The sequence below is a fragment of the Neocloeon triangulifer genome, unplaced genomic scaffold (assembly GCF_031216515.1).
Source record: "Neocloeon triangulifer isolate White Clay Creek 2 clone unplaced genomic scaffold, ASM3121651v1 ptg000001l, whole genome shotgun sequence".
In the NCBI taxonomy this organism is placed as follows: domain Eukaryota; kingdom Metazoa; phylum Arthropoda; class Insecta; order Ephemeroptera; family Baetidae; genus Neocloeon; species Neocloeon triangulifer.
In genome coordinates, this window is record NW_026775544.1 from 619208 (window position 1) to 644857 (window position 25650).

General features: G+C 34.4%; 1 protein-coding gene across 10 annotated transcripts; it reads right to left on the bottom strand.

Annotated features, from left to right (window-relative positions):
- On the bottom strand, window positions 1-25646 carry LOC132201598 (four and a half LIM domains protein 2). 10 transcript variants are annotated; one of them, XM_059627894.1, is made up of 11 exons: window positions 25167-25194; window positions 25070-25098; window positions 23834-23916; window positions 14674-14857; window positions 14070-14303; window positions 12998-13213; window positions 4731-4931; window positions 4433-4607; window positions 2718-2887; window positions 1655-1841; window positions 1-1565 (listed from the first exon to the last, which is right to left on the bottom strand). In XM_059627894.1, the coding sequence occupies exons 1-11, from the start codon at window positions 25177-25179 to the stop codon at window positions 1408-1410; spliced, it is 1650 nt and encodes a 549-aa protein (XP_059483877.1). In that variant the 5' UTR covers window positions 25180-25194; the 3' UTR covers window positions 1-1407. The 10 variants fall into 10 exon arrangements, with proteins under 10 accessions (XP_059483877.1, XP_059483887.1, XP_059483861.1 ...); XM_059627904.1 differs by lacking the exons at window positions 25070-25098; window positions 25167-25194 and adding an exon at window positions 25413-25646; XM_059627878.1 differs by lacking the exons at window positions 25070-25098; window positions 25167-25194 and adding an exon at window positions 19909-20105.
- Window positions 25647-25650: the final 4 nt, after the last annotated feature.

Consider the following 25650-nt stretch of genomic DNA (forward strand, 5'->3'; position numbering starts at 1 on the left):
TTACAGACCACTTCTGCCTCTTATATTGACATAACCTGGCAATCAGAGGCATTCTTTATTACTTGTGATGGAAATAAACACAAATTCGACTAAACAGTAACAGTGTGCCCCTCACCAGATCAAGATCAATTGCACAAAGTAAAAGCACAGTTTTTTTTAGCGATTATAGTAAAAATGAGATTGCTAAGCTCTTAAAATCTTGTTTCCCACACAACATTAATATTCAGAATATAAGGGTTTTTATATTTGCATGTTAAGAAAGACAATCCATACTATCGGTAATGTTATTTAAACATTGATATACATACAACATTCGAGTAAGTGAAACGCTTTCGGCAATTACATTTTACATACATAAAATTTTACTGGAAGTCTCGTTTTAAGTAACATTGCCTTTAACAATCCTCACTCTCTATATGATTATCATCTTAAAAGGCCTCCATTTAAATTATGATAAGAAGGCAGGCGACTTTTCCAGTGTAAACTGTGTTTACCAATGAACAAATGCATCACATGCACATAATATATTGTTATGATATTATATTTATGACTTTGCGGAAAACTTTTATCTCTTATTTAAGTTTGGCTCTGTATTTAATCAATAAAAACTAAATGCCCGAAAAAGTACATGATCGCAGAAGACATCATCACAACCTGAATTAAGATAGTCACCATTGTAAAATATGAATTTGTGTGTTTCTTATTTAAATATAATTATATTGATCACTGTGGAGACGGGCCAAAATCAAAATTTAACACAGGGCACAAGTCAAAATTAGGAAAAATAAAAAGGCAATAAAATCCTGCTTGTGTAAATATATAATTAAGCAAAGCACCGGAGTCGGGAAAAGAGATAGCACTGGACTTAGACAGACTTGGAACTATAATTTTACAGACTTTTTTTTAATATATCAAACTAGTATAAAGTGAATTCCTTCCACACTAGTGATATAAGATAAAAATTCACATTTTTCAGCAAAAGATCTTAAAGCTCAAGCTTGTTCATTCCTTACGTCAGCTAAGTCAGATTGTATATTCGTGTAAGATAAAGCTCTTACGTGCATCTTAAAAAAGTAACATACAAGTATTATTTTGTAGATGTGAAAATTAATTTTTTTTAGTACATTAAATAAAAATTAAATAATTCATCTATAAATAAAAAACGTAAAATAAATGTTATACATATTTCTATTTTGTTAGAGTCCTGTTTGCTATGCTTTATTTGTATAAGAAGTGTGTAAGTAGTTTTTCAAAAGTTTAGATACTTGTCATAAGCCTTGATGTTACGCTAATTTAAAGTCATTGCCTATTAATGCCTATATTTCAAAGTGAATATATTATATTACTTTAAGGCAATTATTAAGTTTATTTTTCAGGCACTTTCTGAGAAGGCTTTTTCCAATACAATTACATCAGCTTTTGCTTTGCGCACTCTGGGCAAATAATATCATCGCCGTCGGTTATAAATCCACGGCCCACAAGAGATGACTTGCAAGTAGCACACACGAAGCAGTCGTTGTGCCAGTGACGGTCTTCGAAGGAAATAAATCTGGTGCCACCAATACCTGTGAAAAATTTGCAAGCATTATAATGTGGTCATTACTGACTAGCAAAGAACAAATTGAGGTTAATTACGAATTGACATATATCATACCAGTGATTGGTTTCCTGCACGATGTGCAACGCTTAGCAAAGAGCTCTCCAAAGCATTCTGCACAATACGGTTTCTCATCACGGGAGGTAAAACGCTGCCCTGCCAGGGACGTGTTGCAGTGTGTGCATGTGAAGCACTCACGGTGCCACGGCTCGTTCTTGTAAGTCACGCCTCCAGAAGTAATCACCTGGAATGTCAATTTTCAACGGTTTGAGTCAATTTTTTAGTTTACTCAACTTGACATATTTTTTAGGTAATTGAAAAAAATTTCAAATGCTAAAATAACAGAAATAACAATTTAAGCCCAAGAAATTATTACAAAAATAAGTTTAACTTGCAATAAGAGGAATTAAAAGAGAAATATAAAAAGATTGATGAAATTTTTATCTATAATGTTATAAATAAAAAAAATCCTAAATAACTTGCAACGTAAAAGCTGTGAAAAGCAGAAGAGATAATTTTTCTTTACAAGAAACGGTTAACAGAAATTGAATTTACAACATTAGACAAACTATTTATTTGTCATATTTTTTATTTTATTTTTAAATTTATAAATTCGTCTAAAAAACAGGCGCAGCCTTTAATCCTCAGGCCTCTGGATAACCCAGTTCCTAATCACGCACAAGCACCTGCTCAAAGCGTTCTTTTCCTACGCACAGCTACATGATTGTTCGCCCACTACTGCCGGTTCGCCTACAGACACACTGTCCGCCTTCAGTTTCCTTGAGGTGCTTAAAAATCAAGGGGAGAGACTTGCGAAACCCAGTAAAATTTGGACTAACTTAATTTGGGCCGAGCAAGTAAAAAAACTGGATCGATTGGATGGACGCATTTAATGAGAGAGTGGGAATGTGTCAAACAGTTGCCCTATTATTACATTCACAGGAAATATTTATGCAAATTTAAAGAGAAAATTATGATATTTGTATCAATAACAAGACAGGAGAGCGAAATTATTAAAAATGAGGAACCAAAAATGGAATGGGCGTTAGCCCAGGATTATTTTGGCCAGCACCCAAATTTAAAACAATAATGAATAAAAAAAAATAAAAAATCATGTTACCTTATTGCACTTGGTACAGCGAGTGGCAAACTTGTCTTCGTAGCAGCCAGCACAATAGATTTCTTGCTCCCTTGGAATAAATGACTTGGTGCCAATGGGAGTGCTGCACACGCAGCAACAGAAGCACTTCTCATGCCACTGGCGAGTTTTGTATTCCATCTTCTTTGTGCCTGAAATCAAAAGCCAAAGAAGGATAAAAAAAAACACTATAAAAATGCTCATAATACATGTTGAAGGTGAGAAATTTGTAATCACAGAAAGGCAACCGCAGCCAATAATATAATGCACGTTTGAAGAATCAAATTTTATTTTCGATCCACAAATTGAGGTCTAGTTACATTAGTCATTGACATCTGTGACCGCTGACCACGAAATAGAAAAAAATATCAGCTGAGCGTAAAATAGTACACTGAAAATATTTAGTGTAATACCTAATACCTATTTTGGCATGTTTTAAAATAAGAAAATTTTATTTTTTTTATTCTTGGGCAAATTTGCATGGGAATTATGATTTGGGTCAGATCATTAAAGCTCTCTTGTGCGAAGTTTTCTGAGGCAGAATAAAGAAGCGAGAGAATTGACGAGTGAGCACATTTGGCGCACAGTGCCTCTTTTTGTTCTGCGCGGCCACTCTTTGTCTGAATGGATTTGCCACTCATATTTTTTGCTTATAAATTTCGCTAATCTGTGAGTAAATACCCGATAGATATAAAAGAGATAAAGTCTTATTTGTTTTTAAAGGGCTAAAAACGTTTTTTCGTTCTAGCGCAAATCGGCCAGTTTTAAGACAGAATCCTTTAAATTGTCTTTTTATTCTTAGTGTCCTTGAAACGAAATTTATATGCTGCTGCGATGCGTGTATTTAAAAGTTTAAAAGTCTAGTCAAGGTTTTTTTAATTATTACTTTGTAACACGTACAGCAATGACTAACCACATTGCAGTGACGACTCATAAGTGAATGCTGAGCGGAGCTCTTGATATTTGATAAAAAAAAGGGTGCCGTCATTCAGTAAACACTAATTTAAGTTGCCTAAATTTTAATTTCTTGAGGATGAGTTATTTCGATATTGATATTCAGTTCGATTTTACGCCGGATAAAAAAGAATGTACCTGGTTGGATGTAATCAGGGTTGCCTTGTCGGCAGTAATTGTTAAGGGTGCAGTGGAAGTTTTTGCCGCTTGAACTAGGCGCCTGCGGAATGACGTCATAGAGGACTGCCACATCTTCCCCATTGCGGAGCGCGCGATTGATACGGTCACCACCAACTGTCTTGGTGTTGGACAACTTGAGGCTGATTTTACTGCTTAAGTTGCTCGTGGTCATTGTCGCAGCGAAATGCGGATCGCGCTACACGCAGCGGTCCAGCCCACCTTTGGCCCGACACCCACACAGACTCTCCCTCCTTTTCTTTCATTCCCCGCGACCTTGTCTCAAATAAGGAATGAAAAACCTCAATGCGGCACAGTGGTGGGACGTATTTGCAAACGCCTCAATGATTCACTTCGTCGGAGATCAAATGCCATGTAAAGATTCAAGTTCATTTGAATAATAAATGACGGCCAAGTAATTTTCCTCTCATCTCGGACTAAAATTCAACTTTTTTTTCTTATCCTCAAATATTTTATATTAATGACCTCTCTTGGGATTTTTTTTCACTTAATAGTTTCCCTCAAGCTATTTTCAAATTTTAACCTATGATAAAAAATTCACTCACCTGCTCGGAAGATTTCGCCGCACCCATCGCAACGAGATGCAAATTGCGTGTCATAACAGTTTCCACAGTAGATTTTGTCTGCTTTAGCCCCAAATTGTTTGTCCACCAAAGACACGCGGCACTTGCTGCACAGGAAACAAGCCTCATGCCAGTGCTTGTCTTTGTAGGAAAGATCCTGAAAACAATTAAATAAATATTTAGATCTTGTACGGAATAAATATTTTGTAAATATGCTTTCTATCTTAAAATTTTGTGACAGTTCAAATAATAACACAGATAATTTAATAATTCAAACTACCTTAGAGTCGATGCCAATAGTCTTGTTGCACTCTTCACACTGATTTGCAAAGACAGACTCGTAGCACGTGATGCAGTAAGGGTGGTCATCCCTTAAGACGTATCGGTGTCCAGTGAGGGATTCGTCACACTGCCAGCAGCAGAAATGGCTGGAATGCCAGTCCTTGTTCATGGCCTTCGTGTATTCTCCGCTAAAAATTAACTGGGCAAAAAAAAAAAAATTAATATTTTGGGCTTTAAAATTCTTCAAAATTTATTAACATTTAAATTGATGATAAAATTTACTGAAAAGCCTGAAATAACAAGGAAGTCTCCTATACGGAATTAATTTTTATATTTATCATTTTGTTTTCACAGGTGCATGAAAGGAAGCAGGCGTCGTAAAAGTCTTATAATGGAGAAGTTAAACAACTTAAGAAATTATCAGTTGATTTAACTGGAATCCTTTTGAGGAAAATATTTTGTCTTGATGATTTGTTAAAACATTAATAATAATAACTCTGGCTCTTTGTAGCGATTAAATAATTTAAATTGATATTTCTCAAAGCAAATAAAAGTTGCCTCTGGATGAATAACAACTATATTTTTTGTCTTTCCTCGGTAATATCAATAATCTAGAAAGCTGTTAAATACATTTTAAATTGCGGAATTATTTCTTTATTTCAAAATATTAGTTTAAAAAATTAATTATCTGTTGATGAGCAGTATGACTTTTGAAAGTGTTAAAACTGATGAGCACGTCGGTGGCTTAAGTCATATTTGACAGAAAGGAAAATTGTCACAGCTGCGAGGCGACGACGGTCAGAGTTTAGTCAAGCTCTGGAACGAACTGACACCGATCTTCAGAGATTGCCAAACAATTTGCCCTCCTAAATAGAAGCAGTTTTATTTTTGGGAGTCTCTTTAGATTATTTTCAGAAATGAATCTAAATTTATAATTCTTATTTACTACAACAATGTAAAACATAATCCAAAATGAACAGAGAAACAACCCGTACAACGTATTTCGTAACAGGGTCACTTTTAAATACCGTCTTGGACACCAGCCAATTCACAAATGAGGTGTTCTGCCCCATAAATTAATTGTGACTTTGCACGAAGCCAATTGCTTTATGTTTGTTTTAACCGTCCCCAAATTTCACAAAACGGATTTCGCTGTTGTGCGATTTTACACAATGTCGTAATTTGCAATTTGCAAATGGGTCAAAAGAAGGAAATAGAATAGCATTGAAATAAACATTAAGTTAGTGAGTAAATCCTCTTTTGTAGTAAAATTTATGCAGAGACACACAATCTCAAAGCAAGCAGTTTCAAAAGATGACTATGTCCTCCCCCCTTCTACTGGTTGTCTTATATGCTGAGATTTGATTGATTTTTTTTTGCAAAGCTATAAAATTAATATCATTTTCATATTAAGCTGTGTTTAAAAACTCACGCTTTCAATTAAAGCCATCGATAATTATCCACCGCTAACCTTTTTGGCCGCGCATAACTTTGTATTTATTTAATTTTCCATTTTTTCTGTTCAGATCAGGACACTCCTATAAAACATACTTTCTTTAAATCAGGGCATTGTGTAATTTTTCCCCTACGATGTTCTTTCCACTAAATTTTCAACTTATAAATTTGCCTTAAGATAGAAAGTAGCAGTTAAATCACAAAACGAATAACTTTCAGAATCATTCAAAAAAAATTTTGAAGTGAAGAGAAACAACTTCCGCGATGAATAAACCGTATGCTCCATGGTTAAGGTCGCGTGTTTTCACTGTATGGACCGTCGCGCACTTGTTTTGTTCACAAATACAAAGAGTAGCATTTTTTCATTATAAGGCAAACTTTTCCTTTTCATTTCAATTACATTGTGTTTCTGGGCTAATTTGCTTTTAGTAAAGTATTGTCCCTGATCTGTTAATTGGAACTATTAATTTTAATTTTTTCAAGCCGTAACAAAATTCAAATTATAAAATATAAATAATATTCAAAGTTTTATTTATATTATTTGATTTTATAAATAGCTATTTTTATTTGACTAGATGAGATTTTGTTATTGTTTCAAAAATCAGTCACAACTGTCGTGAGGCAGTAAAAACACAAATAATAGTGAACGAGAGAAATTTGCCAAACAATGTTCGCTCTTCCCTATGCGAGCGACACTTTTGGCAGCAAGCTGTGATTGCTTTTCGCGATAGTTTGGGTTCACCGTCTCTTTCGATGTTGAGCGTTTTAGCGAACATCTGCTGTTGTGCCACCCTTTCTCCCCCTCCCCCCTCAAACCGAATTTTCAACTTTTTATGTACATGAAAGTAAAATATAAATTTCAGAAATTTTATATATATTATTTTGTGTCAATTGTTGGATCTGAAGGTGGTTTAGTTTAGAGTTTTACCTGTTATGAGTAGCTGTTGCGAGGATCAGTGTTCTGGGAGTTTGGCGTTGGCCACGCACAGGGCGCATATATGAGCGAGAAAATGAAAAATATTTAAAAATCTGGGATTTATGTCAAGATGTTTTAGTGAATTTGGAAAAAAATTTAAAAATGTGTGAGGAGAAAATCTTTGGTACTGTTTATGAGATTTGCTGGAAATTTCTTAACTTGGAAGTATTTGGTCTAATAGTTTTTAAATTTTAAGTGGACACAAAAATCAATGACGACAATTGAACATTGGAAAGCAAAAGTTTACAGATTATTTGGTTTTCCACAAAGGTTTGTATAATATGTGATTGAAAGTTAAACTCGAGTTTGATTTCACAGAGATGAAAAATTGAAACCAGGCTTAACCATGTTGAAAGAATGGTAAAAGGTTGACCGAAAAAATTAACATAAAATTGTGAATATTTAAATAAAAATTGCAAAAATTCATTTAACAACAAAATATAAAAAGAAAATCAACAGCTTCAAATCTACGGGTGTATGCCCTAGAAATTTCAGTCGGACTCAGTTGCTAAACGAATTTCTTCAAAATTTATTTAAATATCTCATTTTTATTTACAAGTTATTTCCTCCTCATCATATTCAGAATGGAGTCGGTCAATATTTTTTCAACGGGGTTATCCCATTTTAATTTTTCATCAAACATGATGTCTGAATATAAATTCATTTCCTCATGAAGCCTTTTGAGTCATTTATTTTTTGCATAAAAAACTTTTTTCTTTTCTACTGAAAAGATAAATGACTCAATAAAACTCAACAAGGAAAAGCCTGACTTTAAATTAAAACATCATGAATCACATTCTCGATTTTGAAATTCAAAATTATAAACAGCCACTTGATCATAGTCAGAACTGAAAAATTATTTCCACAATTTTTCTGACATAACAGAAAGTGAAATTACACAATTATTTGGAAATTCAAACCGACTGTCTTTTAAATATAACCAAGCGACTGTTCACTAATTAGCCGGGACTTGGGGACACCGTTCGGCCGGCGACGTACCCGGCAGTGTTATCCTCAGGCTGCATGATCGCGGGCTGCTGATTCTCCTTCTCACTGGCGGCATTGTTGGTCTCGGAGGTTTCGGTGATGGTGACCGTCTCGAAGGTGCCGTCCTGACTCTCGCGGCGCTTGCTCGATTTCTTCACCTTGCGCACTTTGCGCTCGGTGGTGATTTGCATCTGCACCTCAACGTCGGCCATCGCTGCAGAATAATTTCAGATCGGTGAAAACTACGACCTGCTAGCAGAGAGCTTGTCGTACAATTGCAGGCGGCTCTCGGCTCTGTAAGCTGGCGCATCCCCACTGCTCTTGGAGCGCCCGCTCCATCCGTGCCGTTCGCCGCCCCGAAACGCGTCTTCTTTCTTAATTTAGACTACAATATCGGGACAAAACATTTATGTTTTATAGGGCGCTTGGAGTGGAAATAAATTCTACCTGTTTGTCTTGAAATTCAGACGCACGATCGTCTGACCTCGATGCGGACGATTTACTTTTAAACTTTTGGATATTTCAAATTTCATCTTGTTTAGAGAGAGAGAAGGGCATGAAAAAGTTTTCAACTGTCAAAATCATAATGAAAAATATTCATTGTCGTCATTCAGGTTGTGTTCACTTAAAATTTGTAATCAGGGTGTTTATTTATAGGTTCTTGATTTGTAATTTTAGCGCTTGTATAAAATTATTATTAATATTTATTACATAATTAATTCACTCTGGCGATTCGTAACGCTGTGTTTTATTTCGTCACCGCCGCTTGCGTTTTTTTCTTATAGTAAATAAATAAAATTTAAAGAAGACATTGCTAGAAATACAGCCTCATATTTAATTAAAATGGTACAGAGCTTGGTGAAAATTTGAAGTTTAAAAGCGAGAGATCTGAGATATAATTCAGTATTTGCCTTCAAAAAAAAAACCCAGCCGTCTGCTTTTTCTTATACTGCACCCCCCGCGGCAAAAGAATCGCTCGTTAAGAAGTTAATGACTCCAACCGCCCCTGTGTGTTTTGTCTGCGCTCTTTTTCATTCAGCTTAGCCCAACCCTCAAAAAGCACTGCACTAAAAATTTTCCCTTTCTTTAAATATTGCGATTTTTGCGCGGATTTACTGAGGTCTTTAATGTTAAATAAATTTCTCTGCATTAGTTATTCCTTTTGAATTCATTAAGTTTATATACAGATGTAAAAATATGTAGTAAAGGAGAAAATATGCAAATAAAGATTCAATATATACTCTCTTATACCTTCAATAATGAAGTTTCCACCGAAATCGACAATTGATAGATACAGTTAAAAATAAATAGTGAATATAACTGATCATCTTTTTAAAAGAGTTTTTATTGTTGCTGATTTTTGCATTTTATGTATGCACTTTTTAAAGTGATGTAACGATGGATTGGAGAAGAAAATAATAATAATAGATGCTAAAATTTTTTTAGAGCAATTTGAATTACTAGTTTTAGGCAGTCCATAAATAAATAAATTATTATTATTATTCCAATGAATTGTTTAACATGGCTGCGGATCTTTCAAATTCTTATTCATGCGAAATTTTCTTGAAATACTGAGAAATCATATGGCATACATCAAATCGTTATTGCAAACGCCTTCTTTTGAATAGTTAGATCTACTGAAGCAGAATTAAAAAGGCCTAATCTCTAAGCAATATCTGGGTTTAAAATCACATTTGAGCGAAGAAAATAAAATATCTACATTTAGGCGCATGTCATAATTATGTATACTGTCGTGTTTATGTGTGTCAATTGAGTCTGACAAAACTATTTGACAGGGTTTTTGGTGAGGTTTTCTTCTGTGATAGGAAGGATGCATTCATGCTTGCCAGTGTCCATCCTTGTTGTATTTTGTGCTATGGAGCGTTGGATGATTGTTCCAGACTGGATTGTTTGTTCTATATTGTAATACATGAACTGGACGTGATTTAATGAGAGGATCAATGAAAAAGGTTTTTAATTGATTGGTATCATATTATATGTTTGATTGCAAACAGGCCTCTGGTTTTTTCGCTGCTTGCAAAGAAAAATGCTTTGGACAAAAATTATCCAGTTTTATCAATTTAATGTAATTTTTTGAGTGTGCACGTGTTGGTGGTAAAAAATGATGTGATGGTGTCACAATTTCAATTGAAAAATAACAAAAGGGGTTTCATAACAAAAGCGTTCAGGTTGAAAAACGTGGAAAAATGCGTGTTTGGTCTTTACCTCAGAAAAAATTGTCTAGTGACAAAAGAAAAGAGAGAATCGGGAAAAAGCGCTGCCCAATTTGAGCGAATTTCTCTTTCGCCTCCCAAACAGAGCAGAGAGCAGAGGGTGAGTGGATGAAAGAACAGCTTAGTTTGCCTAAGACCATTGGGCAGAGTGCAGGTTTATTTAGGTTACAAAGAGGTTTTGCACACGGGCCCACAGCAATCGGTTGGCCTCTCAGCCACTCTTAATATGATTATTTTTTAGTTGTGCCGCCATGGAAAGAGGCATCTACGCACACAGCGAGCGGCGCAGCAGCATCGCCAGCACTGCACACGGCACCAAGCATTTTCGCGCTCAACTTCCAAATGCAACTTTCCTTGCAATAAAACGAAAACAAAAGGGTCAGTGACCTCGGTTTATTCCATAAATTTGGGAATTTATTTTGAGATGCAAATTATACGCAAAGGAGCTTCGTCGTTGCGACTTTTGGATCTGGGGAGAGGCGTTTCGCTTTCAATGCGCGCAACTGACAGCAAGCAGCTCCCTTAATTTCTGGAGCCGCCGCTGAGTGTGCGAGATGAAGAGGCTAAATAAGGAGCGAGTAATGTGTGACGTAATGGTTTTGAATTTCCAGAAATACTCTGCGAGGCTAATATTGCGTGAAAGAGGCTCTGCAATCAATATATTTCACTTAAATAAAGTTATTTTTATTCTTAACTCGGAGTTGAAGCAAAATAACTCTCAAAATTAAATTCTGTTTACCTAAATACTTGTTTTGTAACAGTTTAAATTTTTCTAAAATCTCTAAAAGAGCTTCAATCTATTTTAAATTTTTATATTGACATAAATAAATAAATATTTTTAGGATTTCAATATTTTTCTGCTCCTGGAAAACGTCAAACGTAAAAGAGAAAGGGAATGTCTCTGATGTTAACTGCATCAGCCACACCTGTTTTCTCTACAACCTGCTGAACGGAATTGTGAGCGCTGGCTCTCGATTTCAAGCTCATTGTGAGACAATTTATTATAATCTTTTTGGTATAAAATATCAAATAATTAAATAATTTACATATATTTTTTGCATCATAATTTTTTTCATTAAGAGTATTAATTTAATAATTTTTCTTCCAAAACGGCTATCACCGTAGTTGGTAGAGCTTTTGTTGAGGGGATTGGATTTTTATACATTTTCATCATGATAAAAACAGATAAAAACTAAAGAAATATTTGAAAAATAAGTGGGCTCTCTAACTCAAATTTTGTATCTTTTGCCTGGGACATCAGGCATTCAATTTTTATTGGAAAATGAAATTTAATAAAAAAGAATTAATCAAAAGGAAAAATTAAACAGCCAAATAAATATTATTAATTTAATGGTAAAAATTAATTTTGTTTAACTGTACTGGAATTATTTGTTTTTGTGTAATAAGTGATAATTAGCTCACAGCCTAACTCTGAGCGGACCTCTCTTGAGGCCCCCGCGTTTTATCAACTTGTTTGCTAGAGGTGTTCCCTAATCCCTCCATTTATTTCTGACTTGACTTGAAAAAATAAATAATAATAATAAAAATACCAGCTCACTTGTGAAATTTGCAGTTGGCATTGCATGAGAGTTGCACACTGAAGATATAATTAAACAGAAATATCATCATGCCAGTGGATACACAAACTTAAAATTAGTTTGAGAGATGAGACTCTGGGGTGACCAATATGGATGTAAGAGCGCGCATAGCAATTGGCCCCGAACGCTGCGTGCAGGCGATAAAAGCAGGCACCCCCTGTAGCCGCAGAACCCAATTTGGCCGTGACGTCTCATGAACCGCGTCATCAAACCGTGGAATGACCTGCCATCCCTTCCAAATGATGTACCGCGGCACAGTTTTCACCATTTGGAAATGTTTTAAACGTGTTTTTAAGTCACCGCAAACTCCTTGGCGTCTGTGCAATTTCAAAATCATTTGATTTGATTTTCCCCATTCGAAAGAATAAAGGCCAAATGAATGGCCCATTGTAATTTTTGTAATGTTTTTTATGTCTATGTTTTCCACAAACTACTTGCGATGCCGTGAATATTTTTTATTAAATTGCTTGCTGGTTGTAATTTGTGAGAAGAAATGCTGAATAATTGCCAATAAATTTTTAGGCTGTGCTTTTTTTCCATTCATCCCTTCTAACTACCAACTTTTCCTATGTATTTCTGGTTATATTTTAATTTTATATTTTTATAATTTGATGAAAGACTGTTTTCAATTCATTTTAATTCTGAATGAAGAATCAATAAAATGAATATTTTTTTATATAAAGTTTGAAATCTAAACCTGTAAAATTTGGCATATTGCAAATAGAAAATGATCTGATGCTTGATTTTTATCAAGCCTTTTCACTTTTCTATTTTCTTGTAGAGGCCACACTGATTGAGAAATACCATTCATTGATTGAGGAACAAATTAGCCAATTTACAAAGAGCCAACAAAAAGCTAACATAAAAACAAAATGAAATGAATTGATGACAATAAAATTGTGTATCATATCCTGCCTGCTTGTCCTTACACGCAACGCGGATAACTCCGCTTCAATATTTGATTTCTTTCAATAAAAAAATATCTAAAAAAAATAATAATAAATAAATCACTCACCTCATCACAAGCTGCACATCGTGGCTTCAGATGCTCAGCATAATGGCGCTCACAGTACAGTTCTTCGTCATGCACACAATAAGTTAAGTCCACAAGTAATTCTAAACACGAATCACAGGTAAAGCAAGCTGGGTGCCACAAGACATCTTCCCCAAATTTAGGCGCCACAACGCTGATTTCGCTGGTTCCGATCACATCCTTGCATCTGTGGCATTTCTGTAGACAGAGTTATAAAATATTATGTTAAAATATTTCTCATAGAAAACACAATAATATTGGTATGTTGGGAAAATAAAATAAAGATCGAATGGGCTGTTTGCATTTACACTGAGACACTGACACATTTCAAGGGGCTTCACATTTGTTTGTAAAAATGGAAAAAATCCTGTTTATGCCGTTATTTTAATATCTTCTCTGTCAAATGCAAAAAATGAAAAAAAAATATTGCAATAAATAGAAGAGATTGTCAAACTCTCCACATACAAAAAGATAATTATTCCCACATGATTTGTTTTAAAGTACTTGGTGTACTTGGCATACAAAGCATGTTTTGTAAATTTATGCTCTTAATTGGTGGGAGGAAAGCAAAATGAATTAATTGATGAATTTAATAAACATGGATGGCACACATAAATTTTACACGTGCTGATAATCCGTATTAATCAAATCAATTAAGACTGAATTTCTTGTGAGCTTATTTGGATTCAAAATATTTATACTTCATATAAAACAAATATATACTGCTTTCCTGTAATGAGTAAATGCCTTCATAAAAATGTACTTCTTAAAACACTTGTTTCTCAAATCTGAGTCATGTTTTCTTTTTTATTTATTGCTGGCAGATACAATTAAAAGCGTTAAAAGCAATAATATTAAAAGCAAATATTAATTTAATTCAACTAATCCTTATGTTTTATGTAATAAAATTTTCTCCACAAATTTAAAGTAAAAGAGAAAACAGAACCCGACTTGATTTGAATCCTAACAAAATTAGATTGGCCCAAGCCATGGATGTTCTATATCTCAAAACAAATATTATAAAAAATGAAATAACACAACACGTTATAATTACCACAGTATCACTAAGATTGACTTTGACGTATCCTATGTCCAAGGCGATTTCATTTCGTGCAGTAACAAAGTCATCGTAGGAAGCATGCTGAAAGGCATCAATGTGTTTGCAATACGCCAAAGCAAGGTCCTGCTTGGGCAATTGTAGTAGCAACTGCCGGTCTCGATATCTCTCACCAGCAGTACCCAATTTAGGAACTTTCGATGATGGCAGTGAGGTAAAGTACTTTTGAACCTGCAAACAAATAAAATTTTGAAAATCTTGTCTTAAATAAAAATAACTTAAAAAAGGCCAAATTAATGGTGTTTTTAAACTTGTGTTCTTTATGCAATGTTCACATTAAAATCAGATTAAAAGTATTCTAAATTTAAATGAAAGATAAAAATTTAATATTATATTTTTGCAATTTTATAGTCGTTCACAGCGCTTTCCCTTAAGTTTTTATCAGAGGCTAAAAAAATGAAAAATAAAACGTGACTTTATGAATGCATTTAATATTCAATTTATTAAATTCTATAAAATATTAAAAACTGTTTCTAGATAATTTATACGTTCAAATATTATAATTTTTTTTTCTTTCACAATTTCAAAATATAATAGTTACAAGTAAAGGTGAGAGGCCACCAGGAATCCAAGAGTATCCTTGGCTGATGCTTTGCTCCCTTGTGCTGAGCTTGAGGTCGGAGTTCAATTGCACTTTACACCCGATGCGGTCCTTGACATTAACCCACTCCTCGTGGAAAATGTCGTGAGATTCTCTTGGGCACTTGCACGTGCTGCAAGATTTCCTGTCAATTAAAACAATATCGATTAGCAAGACATCCAGTACAAAAATCAGCGATTTCTACCCGCACACTTATGAATGAGAGGATTTTTATTTTATTTTTTTTAAATTTTAATAACAAAAAATCGTTAACAAATCGTAAACAAACACAAACACACAGCGCCTAGCTACTCAGATGTTTGCATTTGCAATGTCCACAAATTCCAAATTTTTAATTTACGATTTCACTGTGATACCATGATTTGAGTCAATAAATCCAAATTAATCAGAACAGTTTATAAAATACACTTTTAGGAGAAGCATAATTAGTCTAAAGCACTCTAAACCTAAAGAATGACTATTAAATTTGGTATTAAGTATTAACTTCTTTTCAGAGTATAATGAAATTGTCAATGTGAATATTTCACATGCATTTATTCACAGTCAAATTTAATGTGTATAATTAATTAATTAGTAATAATATCTGCTGATGAATAATATCTGCTGTACAGTTGTATTCTTTAATTTAACGATGGAATTAATAGCTATATAGTAAATATAATCAATGAAAATATTCAATTGGGTAATCCATTAAACCAACAAAAATAATCAATTCATATAAGACTGCATTATTTTTACCCGCTTCAGTTCTATTATTCAAATGTGTCGGAGGTAAGTTTAGGAAAAAAATTCCAGATCATAAGTTCAGGATATTTGCTAGTTTTATTAGTATTTTTTTTATTAATTATTATTGTGTTATTAAATTTGAGGTCAATGCACTTTATTATAAATAGTTCCTTGAACGTATGACGTGCTATGGCGTGGGGAACCGAGACGCACCAATTTGCAAGATTGTGAAGTGCGTGCAGACTTTGATTGAAAGGGGATTTCACATTTTCAATAGAACAAGCACCCCCGCTGATCGTGGCGTGTGAGCTAAGGTATTGTGACCGTAATTAATTCTGAAAACCAAATATTCGTCAAAACTTTCTACTTGCACGAAGAGAACGTTGGCAAATTTAGTATATAAATATAAAATCCTAGCAAATGGAAAAAAAACAACAATTCTATTCTTCATGTGAAGTAAATTAAAGGATCTATTATAAGAAGTTAGCAAATATCCGGCAAGAGATTTTGCACGGGTGCAATTTGCGCTCCGCCCTTTTGGCCTGCTGCCTTCTTTCCAGTTCTCCACCTCCAGAGAGGCAGCAGGGCCAAGCGCACCCCTCCAGCGGTGATCGCCGCTTCTGCTGACGTCACAAAGATGTTGATTTTGGAAGCTCATCTCTCCCCCGCGACAATGTCATTTTTTATGTGAAGGTTAGAAAAAAAATTAAAAAATAATAAAATTAATAAATGCCCTAATTTCTGGAACTCCGTTCTTTCGGTTTAGACAAAAGGAGTGTTTTTTCTATAAATAAATATTTGTAACAAAAAGTAAATTTTCACATTTGAGAATAGTTAGAAATAGACATATTTCATTGAGAATTAAAAAACCTCAATTTAGAAGAATTTTTTTTTAAAAGAAAAAGCCTATTTTTTTCTCCCTTGATAAAAGTCTCCTTCTTCACTCTTAAATTTAAAACTGTACCAATCGACACATTTTCAAGCTTCAATCCTATTTCCAGCCAGTAGTTTGATTTCCTTTTCAATATTAAAAGTCGCAAATTTTTTTACCATCCTAATTTCTAGGCAATTTGCACAGATTTCCTAAAAAAGGGTAGTTTAAAATAAAAATGGAAGTGTCAACAAAAATTGGTAAGGTTGAAGGTTTTATGTTTCTCCACGCTTCCTCTGCGCTATCAATATTATTTTTCCCGTACGTTGCATTGCAAGATCGAATATGAATTAAATTTATAGTTGGCACGTGTGGAAGAAAAGCATGCATTAGCCGAATATGATATTGGCAACGACAGCAAGGGACAGTAAAAAGGAAGGTGTCTAGCTAATTGGGCGTTACATCACCTCATGGTCGACCCTTGGAGCAGCTCTTTGCTAGTCTTTTTGAGGACGGAGCGCCGCTTGCCGAATATACATTACTGGGCGTGTTTGCTCTAATAAGGTCAAGTAATTCTTTGTGGCAGCGCCTCCGCCTCTCTCTCTCTTATATATCTGGTATTTTATGAACTTTTACCCCTGCTGATACCTGCGAGGCGGCATCTATCTATCTATCTCTGTCTGACGGAAAGGGTGTGACCTATTTCGAACCCCTTCTCTCCCTCGTTGGCCCAACCGCCGCCCATCGACGTGGGGCCTACAGTGTGTATTAATGTGGAAATGTTGTTCCGGTCCAATTATCGGCCCATATTCGCTTCACCCCTCGCAAGTCTGGCCTTCTAGGCTCGCTGGCAATAAAAAGCCAGACAAATATTTGGGTTTGCAAAGGGCCAAATAAATCAACAAAACGTCCCCCTTAAAATGACAGCTCTCGCGTTAATCATTAACAAGAACAGTCATATCTTGATCCGAAATATACAGGAGAATAAATTTCTACAATAATTCAATTTGCTTTTTGATTGAGGAAAGTCTAGTTGATTATTAAAACGCCAAAACTTTGGCAAACGTAATTTATCCCAGTATTTTATACCCTTGCACAACTTAAGCTAAAATAATATATTAGGAACAAACGAATATTTACAGTCTACATATATAATATTTAGGGCGGGCTGCACGGCTCAATCTAGAGGATCGTTTATTTTTTCAATAAACAAAGAATCTGCGGCAACCAGGAAGTTTGTCTTAATGAGGACGCTTCCTGGCGTAGGAGCGTACAGAAAAGAGCTCATAACGTTTTTTTTAGAAATAAGCAATCGTCTAGGAAAAGTACTCAAAATTATATTGCCATGAGGACCCATAAATCTAGAAATAATAATAAATATTCGTAAATAAAAAAATACTAATTTTATGGATGAATATAAATAGACACCTTTCAAGCCAAAGCACAGGTCGGTTGGCAAGGGGTCGTGGATTTATTTGCAAAAAATCAGGTGAAAAGAACACAAAATTTGACGGATTTTGGCGTGGAAAAAACTCGGAAAAGTCAAAAGCTTTCCCGGAAAAACGCTACTGTAGTTTGAACTTAAAAATGTAATATCTCGGGTTCTAATTGAGATACAGAAATGCGGCTAGCACCAAAAATTTTCTTTTTACCTCTTCTTCAATCCTGAGGGGTCAAATAATCCAGAGGTCAAAGGTCAAGGTCATTTTTCAGGGGTCACACGTACAAAAAAAAATCTAGCAAAAATATGCCACCTTCGATTGGGCTGAAATTTTTTTCTAAGATAGTCCTAACATGTAGGAACAACATATTAAAAATTCAGAATGGCATATTTTTTAGATTTTTTATAAAAAAATCACAAAGGTAAAAAAACGTGAATTTTTCGCATTTTGCCAATGGTCGGAAATTGATTTTTAGAATTTGTAAGAGATTTTTTGAAAATTTAGCAATTTTTTGTTAATAAATAAATAAATTTACCCATTTTAGATACGTACTTTCTCAAAATAAATTTTTGATCATGAGCAAAATGCGAAAAATTCACGTTTTTTTACCTTTGTGATTTTTTTATAAAAAATCTAAAAAATATGCCATTCTGAATTTTTAATATGTTGTTCCTACATGTTAGGACTATCTTAGAAAAAAATTTCAGCCCAATCGAAGGTGACATATTTTTGCTAGAATTTTTTTTGTACGTGTGACCTCTGAAAAATGACCTTGACCTTTGACCTCTGGATTATTTGACCCCTCAGGATTGAAGAGGAGGTAAAAAGAAAATTTTTGGTGCTAGCCGCATTTCTGTATCTCAATTAGAACCCAAGATATTCCATTTTTAAGTTCAAACTACAGTAGCGTTTTTCCGGGAAAGCTTTTGACTTTTCCGAGTTTTTTCCACGCCAAAATCCGTCAAATTTTGTGTTCTTTTCACCTGATTTTTTGCAAATAAATCCACGACCCCTTGCCAATCGACCTGTGCTTTGGCTTGAAAGGTGTCAATATTTATAGTGTGCAGTTTTTCATCAATATTGCTGATGGATCTCAGAGTTTCACGCCATAAATAAGGATAATCGCAAATTAATATTTTATGACAAAATAGGGCCAGTAATAATACAAAATTAAAAACAAATTTGTGCTTATAAAAACAACATAAAATAATACGAAGAGAAAATAATCGTCAGTAAAAATATGAAAAATTCAAATCCACCTCTAGTGTTAGCTTTCAGTATGAATAATTACATTATTGTTGAAATCTGTACTTGATAGTGCTCATTTATGATATCGGGAGATTTAGTCAATCTTCTTAAAATATTAACAATTAGTTATTAATAAATTCACTTTAGAGTTTCAAAATGGATGATAATTAAACTGCAGGTCGAATCGAGCTAAATAAACTGTACAGAAAAAATTACAAATTTAAAGAGCGGTTTTAGTTCGTCAAGAATCTTAATTATGAAATTATGTTGTTTTCCCCAAACTGAAATTTTCATGCGCCCTGTTACAGGGCTTTTCGTAATGGTCCCCCACTGCGATTTAAGTGGGGGTCTGGCGAAATGCCCTAAACGCTTTTCACCCCTGTAGATAATAACATGGAGCGTCCTCACGCAAAGGTCAACTCTGAATTATTTAAAAAGCGTGAATGTTGTCTACAAATTGATGAAACTGACATTTTACTGCATCTTAAAAGCGTTATTATTTGTTAAAATAATTATTACTTCATACACAATCACACACACACAAAATAATTGTTTTTTGTACCTATAGGCTAATGCTACCATAAACAATTAAATATATTTAATGTATTTATTACAATTTTTATTTTTTTATATTTACTTTATGTGTTGCACTTTTTATTGAATTTAAATGAGAAGATATCTGATGTTAACTTATTGCAAAGGTCCAACATGAAAAGAGACTCGGCAGCCGCTTAAAATTTCCCCCCTTTGTTTAAATTAATTCCATGCTAATGAGTGATGCAATTTAGCTACATTTTAACTTTCTTAACTTTGATCTCGATGCAAGTTGGTTAAAAAGTTAAATGGGTTAAAACATCACAGCTTGACATAGCGTTCTATTTCCTTTACCTAATAATCAGGTCATACAGTTCGATCTGGTTGAAAACCTTACAGTAGAGTTCCAGGATCCGAATGCAACTCAGTCGCATGCCCGGCCATGGTATTAGAGAAGTCGAAAGTGGGTTTACGTCAGATCCAGTGCACTTGCTAACTTGCATGTTACGCTCGTGTGTCGAGGGTGACAACTCACCCCGTTACAGCGCATCCTGTTTGGGTACACAATAATAATATTTTTTTCATTACTATAAATGATCTTTCAGCGGTTACAAAGAATCACACAGACAAAGGCAGCAAAATAGCAAACAAGAACAAACAAATGCTCAATGTACGCAGGTTTAAAGAGGAATTTAAGCGTGTTTTCTCTTCTTAAACTATGCCGTCATGTTTAATTAACGTAACCCATTTAAGCATTAAAAGCATGTTGCTGAAAAATAATTATATGATAGTTTGGCATAGTAATAAGTTTCTTTCTAGAATTAAGTCTCCATTTGTTGTAAGGTTTTTACAACAAAATCTATTGGAACTTTTCTTCTCAACAACATGGAACATGCATATATTATTATGCATGTTCTTATGATATGTTGCTAAAATGGCCATTTTTTTAATTATTTATTTTTTATTTTGAAGAGATGAAAAATGACGCTACGGCTATTTGCACAGGCAAACATATTTTTAACACCGCATACTAATTGTAATCTAAATAGTTAAGTAATGTTTACAAATTCATGAAATATTTACAAATAATTGTTAAATATTTCCTACGATGAAAATTATTTTGATTTTCCTCAACGCTTTTGTTAAAACGATTTTAAATAATCTAATAATTTTGCGATTTAACTGTTTATTTCAAATTTTTTTTCCATGAAGTGATCTTTTTTATTAATTAATGAAATTTTTTCACGCTTTGCTTTTGTGGGCGAATTGTATTAAATTAATTTTTAAAATAAAAATAAAATTCATTTTAATCCCGACATAAATTTTCAGATAATTAGTCGGTTAAAAATACACCCGAATATGTGTGCGGACAGACTTATTTTCTAAAATTAAAGATAAAGTCGGTAAATACTGCAAATTATAAACATATTTTATCCGAAAATAAACATAACCCTTGATCTCCCTTTAGAAACTAGTTATGTTTGTCTACAAAATCCTAATTTTTCCCCTTTTTGTTGCCAAGCAGAAAGTTATAAAATTTTCTTTGAATGGACGCAAAATCTGATCGGTATTAACTGATTTTGCTAGAATCTGCTACACAGAAGTTGTGATCAAATGTCGCCTCGCAATTAGGAAACGTTTTAAATAATCGAAACCGCTAAATTCTGATATAATTGAAGCAAAATAAGGAGTAATATTCTTTCACGCAGTTGCTTTTGACTTGTGTCCCGGAAGGGCTACTGAAAAGATTATATTAATAAGCGTCCGTACTTTTCTTTTCAAATTTGTAATAGAATCAGGTATTTTAAATAAAAATGAACACACGTGCAAATTGTAAAAAGAAAAAAAAATAACACAGAGGAACGACAGATGAGAATTAGAGGCAGTTGCGTTTACCATTATTACTTCCATCCTACTGGGTGCGTGTACTCTGCACACTAGAGAGTTTGGGCCAAAACAAGCCGCAATAAGGAAGGAAGGAACTAGGAGTGGCCTGCGATAAGAGAGAGGAACGCTCTCTCCGCAGGGCGGGTTAACTGGACTGAGAGAGCTACTAGCGTCGGCTATCAAGTTAGTGCAAAGCGGACGAGAAGGAAATGGAAAAGAAATCAACCTGCAAAATCAACGCGAGCGACTCTAGTGAGCTTGGCTGCGAACCCCTTAGCACCGTCAGACAGGCAGCCTGGGCAATTCTGGAAAAGTGGTCAGAGCAGCATTGCACCGGTGCGATCGCACCGAGTCGCCTGCTATCAAAAACCATAGCCGCGAGAACACCACGCTCAAATCAGCTGCGTGCGTCTATCTCAAAAATTAGTCCCGCTCGACTCCTACGCCGCCTACGCTAACAATCAGCAGCGAATCGATAATCTGCACTCAAAACAAGAATCATTTTGTAATAAATATTACACCAACAAAAATATAATATATTTACAGACCGAGTTCTTTATATGAAGTCACTACCTCGTACACAATTTTATTATTTTACAATATAAGAATTTAAGAAATTTTTATATTATTCTCTTATAATTAAATTTTTTGTTATTCTGCTATTCAGAAGATTTAAGGCATTTTTTTTTTAATTCACCGGAAACTACTTTTTTGATTATTTGATCAAAAGCCAATTCAAACGCGTTTGGCCTTATGAGATATAATAAAATTTAGGCGTATTATAAAATTTTGTAGTAGAAGTTCACGATCGAGGGTTGATTCATGGTAATTTGAATTTAAAATTCGGCTTTTCCTCGGTGGGTTTGTGTGTGTTTTTTTTATTGTTGAAGAAAAACAATATCCTGCTCTACATGTTTCGGCTGCGGGCTGCAGCCATAATTCATGAGCTGCAAAAACATTTTGACAAGAATTAGTACTAAAAAACATTTTTAAAAGAAATATCTTTCTTTCAAATTAACACTTTTTTTGTGAAAAATTGTAACCTTAAAATAATGTTTTACGAATAAGTGTTAAATTAATAGAAAGATATTTTTTTTAATAAAATTAGTTTTTGTACTAATTCTTGCCAAAATGTTTTCACAGCCCGTGAATTGTGGCTGCAGCCCGCAGCCGAAACATGTAGAGCAGGATATTTTTTTTTCTTAAACAATAAAAAAACTCACAAAAACCCATCAAGGAAAAGTCAAATTTTTAAATTCAAATCACCATATTATAAAATTCTACAATATTTTTACAAATATTTAATTTTATTACTATTAAATTGCAATATTTATAGATTTTAATGCCAGATCCAATTTGTTAATTTAAAAAAAATTTAATTTGGAGATGCGCGCACTGGTTCACCCAGCGTGTTTATGAAGTGCTTTGATCAAAATTCAATCAGCGATATTGCTTTTCCATTCATACAAGGGGCGCGCACGGAACAAACCGAGCTGCTTATGACACTCGGCCAAAATAGATTTCACGAGCTAAGATGGAACTTTATTATGCGTAGACTTTGGTGTGGCCAGAATTAACGCGTCGGAACCTCTAAACAAACGCGTGTTTTAGGAGAAAACATTTCTCGGCGCTAAGAGCGATAATAAATTATTTTGCTGCAACATAATATGAAGACCAATTTGTTTGTTTTACTACCAAAATTATAAAAAAGTTAATGCAAAACCACTTTGTAAATAAATTTTTTCCCCTCAATTACGAATGATTCAAAATTCACAGCTGCTTGGTTATGAAAGTTTTGGCCCACGAGTGAAGTGCAATAAATAGCCTCCTATTTACGAATCTGGGGTAAAACATCCTTTTTGGCGCATCTCCATTTCATCGTGGATCAGCCAAGGGATGCCAAATTTGAATGCAATTCTATAATTACGTACCCTTTAATGCTTTGCATGGCAAAAGACGGAGCTCGGGACTTGAAAGTGGTTTCAATTGTGGTGCGTGCGGCTGACTGGTAATTTCTATCGTCCAGGGGCCGTTTTTGCCTGCGTATAAAGTGGACTACCTCGCTTAAGGTGTCTTCGTTGGTCCCTCTCCTACTTAAAAATTGTGTAATAATTTTACAATCCGGCGTGCAATTCAGGTCATTAAGACCATAAACTGCTCCTGTTTTGCGTTTTTCACTGAATCAGTGACCGTTCGAACGCCTGACAACGCAGTACCCAGGTAATATCCTCAGTCCGAATTAAGCGAGTTTTAAGCGAGTTCGGTTGTAAAAATTGCTTATCGGGGACTCCTTTGAAAACTGTCACAACATGGGTGGACAGCACAAACAAAAGTGAAAACCGCACGCACACAGTAGCGGGCGAAACAAAAAAACAATCGCTTCTTAACTCACCTCCACGAGTGATATGTAAAGCCCGTGCATTTGCAGGACAAACAAGGCTGGCCCACGTCCACTTCCTTAATAACGACCCCGTTCTGCAAAACATGAAGCAAAATATTACAGAGGAATTTCTAATTTGAGGGTTGATTTGCGGTAAGTTACAATTATTCTCATAATTAGAAAATTAAAAATGTCAATCCGTAAAATTGACTAGCTAAAATGTTTAATTTGATTTTTTTTTACATTTTTTAGAAGGTTTTTTTTAAATTTTCATTTAATTAGTTGCAGTTTCTTTTTTTGTGAACTAAATTTTCATTTTTATGAAAATATCAGTAATTAATGGAGAGTAAAATAGGTTAAATTAAGAATAAATTTCGAATTTTTACTTTTAAAAGCTTAAATAATGTATGGATTAAATAAACATTATTTTGGGGAATTGGAGAAAATCACATAGTAAATATAGAAATATATGAAAATCTCAATTTAAAATCGCTAGAAATTGATATAATTCATATGATTAAAAAACTAAAAATTTGAAATTGAAGTACTTGGCTAAGGCAAACTTGATTCGATGGAGGCAAAAAATTATAATATTCTGCTCTAGAAACACTTTCTTAGGACAAACACTGGCGGCTGAGAAGATCGCACTCAACGCACTGAGCCTTCCAAAATCCCAAACACGCGCTCTTGGAGACGGATGAGCAAAAATCACTTATAGAGGGGCTCAAAAAAGATAAAAATCCCACTAAAGTAGAGCCAGCAGCTTTTTAATGAAATGCGCTGGACGAGCCAGGCAAGCTCTGTGCCATCTGACACTGGGATTTTATTAAAGGGAACGGTAGAAAGAAAGAAAGCAAAGTAAATAAATAGCAGATGCTGTAAATTGACGAGCGTAGATAAAGCAATAATGAAGGGGAGAAGAAAACTCATGGAGCAGAAAATAACATCTCGGTTTTAAATTAATTAAAGCTTACTTAGGGCATTTAGGGCAACTTTGAGGACAATTATAATAAAAATATGATCTTTTCGATTAAAAATTTCAAGACACTGCTTCATTAGCATAATATTTGGTGTGTCTCAAATTTATTTTGGTATTTATGCACATTTATCTATGTAATAGCATTTTTTGAACTTTTAACGTCAGACAACATTATATTATATTTAATAAATTTGATGAAACCTGAATATTTTGCATATAACCTTTTTAATGTACTTAAAGAGAAGGGAAGGTTAAGTTCTTGCTCATACCTTGCCTGCCGCAGAATCACCTTCATGTGCTGACGTTATACATATTTAAATAAATTAATATTCATAATGTAATTATTTTTGTGTGTTTGTGAATTACAATGTACGAACATAAAACTTCTTGTTTGTTTTCAGGGAAATAAAGAAAATCCGATTAAAATTTAGATTGCCCTAATTCACAACATTGACAGTCGCAACGCAGCCCTCGGATTCGGACACGATTAGCCCAGCCAGCGTTAAATGACTGTTAATCCACATGTGGCGGTCAAACAGTTGGTCCGACACTCTCTTTTTGAGAGTCGAAAGGAAAATACGTAAATAGATCTTGTCAGAAAAAGATACCAACCATATCGGTTTGCGTGGAAAGGTCTCTCATTCGCTTGAGTCGGTGCGCCTCCCGTCGGCCACACCTCGTGTCACAGCCGGCCGAAAAAGTGTGCCGAACCTGCACATTCGTGCGTCTCGATCAGTCGCGGTTTGCGAAATTACACAATGCCTGTTGTCCCGTGTGAATTGTGTGTGTATGTGTATGTATGTCTCGTTCGGACAGTTGAACAGCAAATTTACATGGGCAGGCACGGACT